An 11,239-nucleotide genomic window follows, 5' to 3' on the forward strand; every position below is an offset into this window, starting at 1 on the left:
AAGGATAGATGGAAAGCATGGAAGAATCTTAGGATGAAATCTGGATTAGGATGGGATGTGAATACAGGATCCTTTGAAGCAACTGATGAACAATGGAAGTCATATGTTTTGATAATTTTTTTTTCATATGATAATTGAAGTTAAATGAGTTAGTTAATTTTTTTTTTCTGATTATGTTTTATATTTTTTATCAATTAAATAAACATTCCAATCAATTTCGATATAAGGCACTAGAGCATGAAGATGAACTAGACCAAATATTTGGTGGGACCGTTGCAACTGGAAAATATTGTATGACTCCAAATGAGACGTCTTCTTCAATCATGCAAGATAGTCGTGTTTCTCTCGATGATTTGGATGCAGATATTGATGATGTGAATGAAGGGTCAATACCAAATACTTCAATTTATCCAGTTGAAAAATCTGTTGAAGAGATGTCTAGAAGACGTCATAAGAGATCGAGTGAGTTTGACCCCTCTTCTACCACAAGTGTGAATACAAAAAGGAATGCAAAAATCGACGATATTGAAGTCCATAGAATGCTTTGTGTGATGGCTGATAGTATAGAGACGGATTTGAAAAAATAAGAAATGACGCAGAACGTAAAGAAAAACACTTCTATTATCTCATGCATCAACTTGTTGAGTACTTTCAATGACATGGATTGATGTGGACTAGTATAGATGTTTTTAGTTGACAAATTGTTCAAAGAATCTTCTAACAGAGAGATTTTTGTTGAATTGATGGATATTGACCGTATGTCTGCATCAGAGTGGATTAAAATGAAGTTTGAAGAGGCTCATGGGATCTCGTAATGGACAATCTTATGAGGATAGGATAGATTTATGATTCCAAATTATATTAAATACTATAATAGAATAGTGATATTATTATTTTTATTACCATAGTTGTTAGAAGACATTATTTTAGTTTATTGAATTCTTAAATTCATTTTTTACTTAATAGTTTTACGTTATGGTTGGTAGAAATATTTGTGTTTAATTTTTTTATTTTTCATTTAAACTCTATATGATTGGATAATTATGAATTATTATCTGTTTATAATTATGTGATTTGTATATATGTAATATCAGATGGATGATAGCACAAAGAAAAAAAATTTCTTTTTTATTTTACTGTGGCATTACTACCATACAAGGAATCGACGCATGAAGCAACTATGTTGAACTTCACTACTTTCTGGTGATTCATATGTCAGAGAAATACTTGATTCAGACAATCCAGTGCCTTGTTACGACAATTTTCGTATGGATAAGTATGTCTTCAATAGATTATGTTATTTTATGAAAGATAGAGGATTACTTCAAGATAGTAGAGCGGTAAGAGTTGAAGAACAAATTGCAATTTTTTTTATATACAGTTGGGCATAATGTTAGGAATAGAAATAATCAGGATAGATTCCAACATTCTGGTGAAACGATAAGTCGATATTTTCATCACGTATTACAAGCACTATATAATTTTGCCCATGACTTAATAAAAGCACCTGATTTGAGTGTCACACCACCAAAAATATTAGTAGATCGGTGATATTTTCCATGGTTTAAGGTAATTGATTATTTAATATTTGAATTAATATAATCAATAATCATAATAGTTGTTTAATGTTTACTTTTAAATGAAATAGGATTGCGTGGGTGCAATTGATGGGATTCATATATCTGCAGTTATACCATTTGACAAAAATAAATACCATTTCGATCAGGAAGAAAGACCAAATGTACACAAAATGTCTTAGCTATTTGTTCATTTGACATGCAATTTACTTTTGTTTTGACTGGATGGGAAGGTTCAGCACACGATTGGCGAATCTTGCAATCTACGCTTAGCGATCCGAGTTTGAATTTCCCACATCCTCCTGTTGGTAATGAAATGTTATTTTATTTTATTTTTGATATTTTTTATATCTATTAAGGTAATTTAAATTTACTGAAAAAATATCTTAATTATCTTAGGAAAATATTACATGGTTGATGCGGGTTACCAAAATATGCGAGGATATCTTGCACCGTATCATAATACATGGTATCACATTCATGATTTTCGTAGAGGAAATGGACTAAGAACGAAGGAGGAGTGGTTCAATTATTATCACTTTTCGTGCAGAAACGTTATTGAGCGTTGTTTCGGTGTACTGAAAAAACGATTCCCGATTTTGAAACGGATGACTTCATACTCTTTTGTGACTCAGATACGTATTGTATGTGTGTGCATGGCCTTACATAATTTCATCCGACAACAATCAGTTACTGATAGTTGGTTTACACAATATGAGGATGAAAATGTTGACATTGATAGAGGAGGCGCATCTAATACGACACCAAATGAAGTTGATGATGAATTGATTGCTGATATGAATATTGTACGAGATGAGATTGCTTAACAAATTTATAATGCCATATATACATGATGTAAAATTTTATTTAATTATTTATTTGATAGACATTATACATGTTAGTATAGAAAAATGAAATTGAATTTTTATTTTTATTTTTTAATATTAAATCCTATGTTTATACTTATTGTTAACATATTATTACTTATATCAGATAAATAATCTTTTTTTTTTAAATATTATTTTTAATTTCATCCAGCAATTTTTTAGACAGCAGGTTACCAAACAGTTCAACATCTTAACAGCACAGTTAAACTGCATGTTACCAAACAATATACTCAATTCAGCAAGTTGCTTCAGCAACAGCAACAACAACTTTCTCTCAGCTTCAGCAACTTAATTCAGCATCAGCAACTTTACATACAACTTTTCCAAACAGACCATTAGTAAAATAATCGATAGCAACTAGAATATATTCATGCCCGTTTGATGCTTTAGGCGATATTTTACAAATAATGTCAATTCCCCAAATTGAAAATGACCACGGTGAAGTCAGACCAACTAATTGAGACGGTGGCACATGTATGAGGTTCTTATGTATTTGGCATTTATAGTAGGTTTTGACCATGTTATGACAATCTATTTCTATCCTAGGCCAGTAATACCCTTGTTTCATAATTTTCCTAGCTAACATTTTTCCACTCATGTGAAGACCACAATCCCCTGTATGTAGTTCAACCATTATCTATTCAACTTAATCTTCATCAACACATGACAAATGAATCCCATCATAAGACCTTTTGTATAAACTTCCTGCATACAAGATGAATTGAGATGCTAATCTTAGTAGGATTTATCGTTCCTTCCTCGATGCTTCTTCCGAGAATTCTTATTTTTCCAACACTCTTTTTATATCTGTGTACCATGGCTTTCCATTGGGTAGTCGAGTAGTAATATTGATCTAATGGAAATATACAGGTTTGTCTTTGACTTCGACGGTGATCGGCCTTAATTCCATGCCAAGGGGCAAATGGATCATTGAAGAGAGAGTGGCTAAAGAGTCAGCAAATCTATTATCTTCCCTTGACAAGTGTTGGAACATGATAGCTTTAAACTTATTTACTAAGTTTAATAGATATTTATGATAAGGTTTCAACTTTTCGTCTCGAGTCTTTCATTTTTCCAACGACTGATGTATGACCAAAGCTGAATCCCCAAAAACTTTAATTTCTGTAATGCCCAAATTCAAAGCAGCTTCAAGCCCAGCGATACACGCTTCATATTCTGCTGTATTATTAGTGTTAGAAAAGTCTAACTTAATAGCGATCGGAATGTGGCATCCTTCCGGAGAAAACAGGATTGCCCCTATTCCATACCCATTCTGATTGGCGACTCCATCAAAGTATAGCTGCCATGTCTGATTCTGCAGCTCTTCTTCAACATACAAGAGATCCTCATATGGGAACTGATTAACATGCCTTATTCCTTCTACACTGGGTGATCTGCCAAGTATTCTGCCACAGCTTTCCCCTTGATAGATTTCTGTGTAACATGCGTGATGTCAAATTCGAATAATAACAATAACCATCGTGCGGTTCTCCCTGTTAATGTCGATTTCTCAAAAAGATACTTGAGAGGATCCATTCGAGATAACAAGATAATTGAATGAGATAGCATATAGTGCCAGAGTCTCTGAGTAGCCCATACCAGTGCTAAGAAAGTTTTTTTTAGGACTGGCTACTTTCGTTCATATTCTAACATCTTTTTGTTGATGTAGTAGATAGCCATTTCTTTGCGAGTATCTTTGTCATACTGTGCAAGCATGCATCCCATAACTTTTTCTGTGACTGACAAATAAAGAAGAAGTGGTTCACCCAGTGTAGGTGGAACCAAAATAGACGGGTTCAAGAGATACTCCTTGACTTGATCAAAAGTCTTTTGACATTGCTCATTCCAAACTATTGGTTCATTCTTCTTGAGAAGTTTGAAAATAGGTTCGCAGATATTGGTGAGTTGAGCGATAAATCTGTTGACATATTAGATTCTGCCCAAAAAATCTCGGATCTGCTTTTCAGTCTTAGGCGGTGGCATCTCTTGGATATCTTTAATCTTCACAGGGTCTACTTCGATCCCTCTTTGACTGACCACAAGTCCCAAATTTTTTTCAGAAGTTACTCAAAATACACATTTTTGTGGGTTGAGTTGGAGTTAGTACTTTTGAATCCTTGTGAGAAACTTTTCTAGTGCAGCAACTTGCCCCAGTCGTTTCTTAGATTTGACTATCATATCATCTATATAGACTTTGACTTCCTTGTGTATCATGTCATGCAGTAAAGTCGTGACAGCTCTTTGATAGGTGGCTTCAACGTTCTTCAAACCAAAATGCATAATCTTGTAGCAAAAGGTTCCCCACTGTGTGATGAAGGACATTTTTTTGCATATCCCGAGATCTATTTTTATTTTATTGTACCCTGAAAAATCATCCATGAAGGACAACAAAGCGTGCCTTGCCATACTATCTACTAGAACATCTATATGTGATAAGGGAAAACTATCTTTTGGACTCGCTTTGTTTAGGTCTCTAAATTCCACACACATTCTGACTTTTCCATCCTTTTTAGGCATTGGGATAACATTAGCAATCCATTCAGGGTACTCCACTACTTCCAAAAATCCAGCGTTAATTCTTTTGTAACTTCTTCTTTAATCTTTAGAGTCTATTCCGACTTCATACGTTGAAGTTTCTACTTGATTGGCCGAGCATCAGGATGTAATGGAATCCGGTGTTGAACAATATCTGTGCTTACTCCCTGCATGTCCTCGGAAGACCACGCGAACACCTCTTTAAACTTTCCGAGTAAGTTTACTATCCCTTTACATTTATCAGGAGATAAAGTGATCCCAATTCGAATCTCTTGAGGACTTTCTTTTGTTCTGAGGTTGATAACCTCTACTTTCTTTATTAAAGGTTGAGCCTGACGTTCATTTTCTTATTCAATTAATTTGATTATCTTAGGGGGGGTTTCTTCATTAGAAGATTCTCCCTCTGAAGTCAGATTATTAGTTAAATTATTATTACGCTTGGGGTAATAAAAAATTTCTTTCATTTCATTAAAAAGAGATGGGGTAACAGGACTCATTACAGACTTAATAGACTCACTTGATCCAGCAGGAAAAATAGACTCACTAGAAATAACAGACTCAGTAGAAACAGCTAACTTACTTGACTCAACAGAAATAAAGAACTCATCAGACACGCCATATTGAACAAGACTAATAGGACTGTTAGACCCAGTCTTGATGTGCAGCACATGACTAATTACATGATAATTAGAGAGACACCCAACAACGGGTTTGATTACAGACTGAGGATTTGGGATCCCCTTCTCAATTGACAACACTAGGACATTATGATCTTTAATGAATAACTGATCCATATTGAGGGAGTCTAGATTGAGCTACCAGTCTTCAATTTCCTTTTCTTCATCTTCTATGCTTGCTTCCTTTTTAGGCCAATCCATACCAAAGAAGATCTCAAATCCCGGCAGACGAGTACCTGTGATGTGATCAATGAACGACTCTAGGAACCCACAATAATGGAAATCCTCCTCTTCTTTCACGAAATAGCCATTAAGGGTCTTACGATAGGGCTTCATTTTAATGAGATCCGTGGTGTGTCTTTGCCTTTTTGCAATTGCCTTGTCTCATTTTGTCTTCTAGTATTGGGTCTAATCTTCCTTAGTAGACTTATATCCTAGTCCGAATGTGCCGATGACTTCTTTAATCACTGGTGCCTCTTTAATACCTTGTTGCTTGCGACCTAGGCCCATACTAGGGAAAAATCTCATTTTTTTGAACATATTGGCCATGTAGCAGTTAAAGGTATTCTCGATAGGGAAATATTCTTTCACTGAGTGATCCCATTGAACTGAGCAGATTTTCTCAAATTCAAACCTGCTAAGCTCTATCCCCTATTGTTCTGGCTGAATCTCAAGCAACAACTTATTCTTAACTTCAGTAACGCTTACAATTCCTACAATTTCAGCATCTTCATGGAGAGTAATCACTAGCCCATCCTTGATAAACTTGACCTTCTGGTGCAGCGTGGAAAGGATGGCTTTGATCTGGTGTAACCATGGTCTCCTTAATAGTAAATTGAAAGAAGACTGGATATCAATAACCTGAAATTTCACAGGAAATTCAGTTATGCCTATGGACAATCGAAGGTGCAAAATTCCTAATACATCCCTTTTGGTGTTATCATAGGCCCTAACCCCTTGATTAGTGGGTTTGAGATCTTCAGCTTTAAACCTAAGACAAGTAGCAGTCTTCAAAAGGCAAATATTCAGTGCACTCCTATTATCACTCAAAACCAAAGGCACCCTCATTCCATTACAGTTAATTGTGATGTGCAACGACTTAGTGTGGCTTGCTCTTTTTTTTGGGAGATCTGCGTTCGAGAAGGATAAGATATTTTCTACTTAAGTTGCCCCTACTATACTGACCAGCTGATCTGGAGAAGTATCAAGGGAGACTTGGGCTGTGTTTAGTACTTTGAGAATAGCCTCCCTATGAGTAATGGAAGCCATGAGTAAACTCCAAACTGAGATATTGGCCCCTGATTTCTTCAACTGCTTGATCACAGAGTTATCTTCTTCGATATTTTCTTTGATGGGATCTTCTCTTTCTTTTCTTGTCAAGGCTGCAAGATTATCAACACAGAGATCTTACAGCTTAAAAACTCTTCCCCCTCGAGTCATATGTCCAACTTCATCACAGGAGATGGAGAAAAGCTCATCTTTTTCAGTCAGCAAGTATGGATCTTCCTTTGTCAATGAGATGAGACTTTCCGGATTCATTTGAGCCAAAAGATAACTAGTGAATGTGAGGCTACTGTAATGAGGTGGGGATAAACAATACATATCATCCGAGGATAGATCAAATGGTTCATAGTTTGTAGTGAAAACCTCATCAGTGAAAGCTATCCTGGCAAGGGGGTAACTAGGCGATTGACTTGGATTGGATGGATGAGAGAGACGGGATCGAACAGTAATGGGGTGTGAGAAACCATTTTCAGGGTTGGTGGAGGTTGATAGGTAGGTAGTGGATTAGTGGTGACATTCGGCGATGTTGGGCTGGGGATTGTGAACTTTTTGTTGTCAATAAGATTTTGAATGGCATGATGAAGAGTAATACATCGGTCAGTATGATGGCCAGGATTTAATGAAATTTACAGAACAAATTAGAGTTGTGTCCGGCTAGCAGGGGATTTGGTAAAAGTCGGGGTTGAATCAGGGTAAGCAACCCTTTTTTCAACAATTTTTGCAAAGCTACGGTAAAGGTCATCCCTAAATTGGTAAATTGGCGTGGAGTTCGGGGTTGACTTAGGTAAGCTTGATTATTGGTTCGGGTTGGTGGTTGAACTGGGGTAACTGAGGTGTTGGTGATGTAAGCATGGTTGATATTGGGTTTGGGAACATAAGGTTTCTTGGATTTGTTATCTAAGGGGTTAAAAAGAACCCTAGAAGTAAATGCATCCTCGAGTTGGCTTCCGACTTGTAATAGGGATTCAAAGGTAGGAAGATATTGAGCAACCAAGTGTTGAGCATATCCTTGTGTAAGGTTTTTCAGGATAATGACTACTTGTTCATTTTCTGATGGCCTATCCCATATTTGGGCAGCTTTGACCCTCCAACGGCCAATAAAATCAGTAAAAGTTTCCTATTTTTCTGTTTAGTTGACTCCAAATCCCTTATTAAAGTCTCAATCTTAGTATTGTACTTATACTGATGCCAGAAAGTCTTTGACATGCTCTCCCAGGTACCCATAATAATTGGATCTTGAGATATTAGCTAACGTAGTGTTGATCCTGATAGAGTTATTTAAAACAATAACGTCATCTGTTAGTCACTGAGCCCCATAGTATGCATGTTAGTAACATATACCTTAAGATGTGTCTTTGCACACCCTACCCCATTGAATTTGTCCATTTCAGGCATTACAAATTTATCTAGCAGATGAATTCTAGGGATACGATTCAGAGCTTCAATGCCTGCCCCACTGAATTTGTCCATTTCAGGCATTACAAATTCATCAATACCCTTTATATTTTTCATAGCTAACTCTAGCTGAGACATTCTGTTAGATAATATCGGATTTTCTTCGAAATGTTCTTCATCTCCGTCAAGCTCAAAGACCTCATGTGCACGTCTCGTTGCATTTTCTTCTATCCTTTTTCTTTTGGATCATCAAGGGGATTGCTCATTGATTCTGAAACCTGTTCTAAGACTTCCACTTTGCCTTTTATACTATTGATATCATTGGCAAAGGTTGTTAAGATCTTATGGATCCCTGTGAGCTCAGATTTTAAAGCCATCTCTGCTTGTTGACTTGGTACTGTAGCTCGTTCTAACCGATTGGACTTACGACTCCAACTAAGAGGTGGACGCTTGAGTTTAGGTGCAATGATAATCCTATATGACCCCATCAAAGGTAGATTTAATCAATTTCAGTGTTACCCCCTTGATAGAATTTAAAGGAGTCATTTTATTGAGGTTTGTGTACCAATCCATTAATTAATCCATTCACGCAATAATCATTCAAAAAGGGAAATAAATGTTTATTCAAAGGAAAATAGCTTTATTGAAAATTATTGATGAAGAAAACATTCTCATATCTTTCAACAAATTTGACTTAAACTATTTTTTACATGGGCGCTTGGCTTTATCTTGATGGTCATCAAGATTGCTATCAGGCTTGATCTTCTTGGCTCTAATAACTGGCTCTTTGAATTCTACTAGTCCGTTTGGATACCCTAAGGTGTGTTTGTTCCAAGCCTTTTTAATGATATGCACTAGCATTTCAGTCAATAGCTCGGGAGGGAAGAAAGCTTTGTGTTGAGGTAAAGATAATTCTATGGTATGTTGTACTACTCTAGGATCAATGCAGGTTGGTAGAAAAAGGTTTCTTCTAAATCGATCAGATGGACATAGTAGGATCCTTTGGTTCCTAGAACAGGGGGATCAGTCATCCACCAAGGACATCTTAAACCGATATGACGGGTAAGGCGAAAGTCTAACCATTTGCTCCAAGCCTTGATTGAGTTGTGAGGTACTAATAGGTTTCTTTTGGAAAAGTGTTATGGCCCATACTCAAGGTTTGAAAGAACATTTACAATTTTGAGACAGTCACAAAGCCACATATAGAGTAAGAGGGGTTTCCTTTGAAGCTTTCCCGCTTACCATTTTTTATGGCATTTAGACTTGAGAAAGTTTTGACTAGGATGAGAGGTACTCAATTGACTTTCTTTAAGAGTTGAGAGGCTATATCTATGAAGGACTCAGGGATAGTTTGATCATCACTTTTGGAGGTCAACATGTATTGGGTTAGGATTCCTAGGCACAATCGATAGTTTCTAGTGGCTCGCCAGGCTTTTGGTTTTACATTGACAGGATGACTGAGGGAGCGATACGAGCCAAGGAAAGGTACTAAGTCCAATATTCCTTTATAGACTAGGGCTTTGGCTTCTTTTTTTAAAATTTTCAGTTCCGTGGTAAGGTCACCAGAATATCCGATCTTCAATGAAGGCCTGACTAGAGGTCCTGAAGTGGATATCCCCATAATGTCATAATAATCCTTGTGAGTGGGGCACAAGTGCATATGCCCTATATGGAATATGTGAAGGTAGGGGTTCTAGTGCTTAGCCATAGCGCGTAAGAGGTTCCAATCTATCTCAAACTCATGGAAGTAGAGAGCACTCCTAAACATGAATCTCCCAAAATTGATCTTCTCTATAGGGTGCATCCCTATAATGGTTGTTTTAACTAACTGATCGATGGGGTTATCGCCTGTGGCTAGCATCCTGGTTTGACACAAAAGAGTATTTTAGTACACTTCCAAGGTCCATGTAAAATTACTTTCTCTTTTGAAAAAACTTGTTCTTATGGAAAACATTTTTTGGAAAATACTTTTTCTTGGAAAACATTTTTTGTTAAAGAACACTTCCTTTGAAAAATATTTTTTCTAGAAAATACTTTCCTTTCGTAAACCGTTTTTCTTCTTTGAAAATAGGTTGGAACCCGAATTTAGAAAAAAATTTGATTTCCATTTTGATCTAAATCGTCCGGCCCATTATGATTGTTGGATCGAGATGGACTGGGTTATTATGAATTATTGCAAGAAATAGATTCTTTATTAGGTCGGTGCACCCATTTTAATTTCTAAAAATAAAATTTTTGATCCTTGAGGACAACCATACATTCTGATCTCATACATTATTCACATAGATTCATTAATCACAAGGTCCCATTCAATAAACAACCCGGGAACACTCACGATAAGTTCGAGTCATGGCCTATAAGGGAGGTTGCTAGACTCTAAGCTTACTATATGCAATACATTTTTATTTGGCCACCCTTACCCAAGTACACCTATATACCTCTTGAGCGTACTCAATCAGACAATATGTGGTGACTTGGTTTGATATACCGTATAGGTGATAATCTAAAACTTCAACTCACTTCTCTAAAGTCAAAAACAGTCAGTTTAATCCCCAGATCAGAGGTGGCGTGCAATGCTTAAGCAAAGACACTCTTAAATCACCTCTTTTCTAGAATAGACATAGTCTATCCTTCTAGTACCGTAGTACATTGGAGCAGGATCTTACTTAGGTATTAGTTTTGACCAAGAAGTGCAATTGATGTACTTGGATCATTTTTGATATACCTATAGGTACAAGTCAAGAGTTGTAGTTTTCATAAATGGTTTGGCATCCTATGAGGGGACCGACCACGTACTAGTACTACATTAGCAAATGGGACATGTGACTGTGTGGCTTACAATAGGTCAAAGGCTCAGGTCACTCCAGCCTGGGTGCATCAATAT

The 11,239-nt window shown here is 36.5% G+C and overlaps 1 protein-coding gene across 1 annotated transcript; it reads left to right on the forward strand.

The window, feature by feature from the left end:
• Positions 1 to 1,987: 1,987 nt before the first annotated feature.
• Positions 1,988 to 2,404, forward strand: LOC147391320 (uncharacterized). Its single transcript, XM_086459048.1, has one exon. It carries the CDS (start codon positions 1,988 to 1,990, stop codon positions 2,402 to 2,404), a length of 417 nt encoding a protein of 138 aa, XP_086315174.1.
• The last annotated feature ends 8,835 nt before the right edge of the window (positions 2,405 to 11,239 follow it).

Source organism: Akebia trifoliata, chromosome 11 (assembly GCF_017979445.1).
Source record: "Akebia trifoliata isolate Shusen 1 chromosome 11, ASM1797944v1, whole genome shotgun sequence".
Taxonomy (NCBI): Eukaryota; Viridiplantae; Streptophyta; class Magnoliopsida; order Ranunculales; family Lardizabalaceae; genus Akebia; species Akebia trifoliata.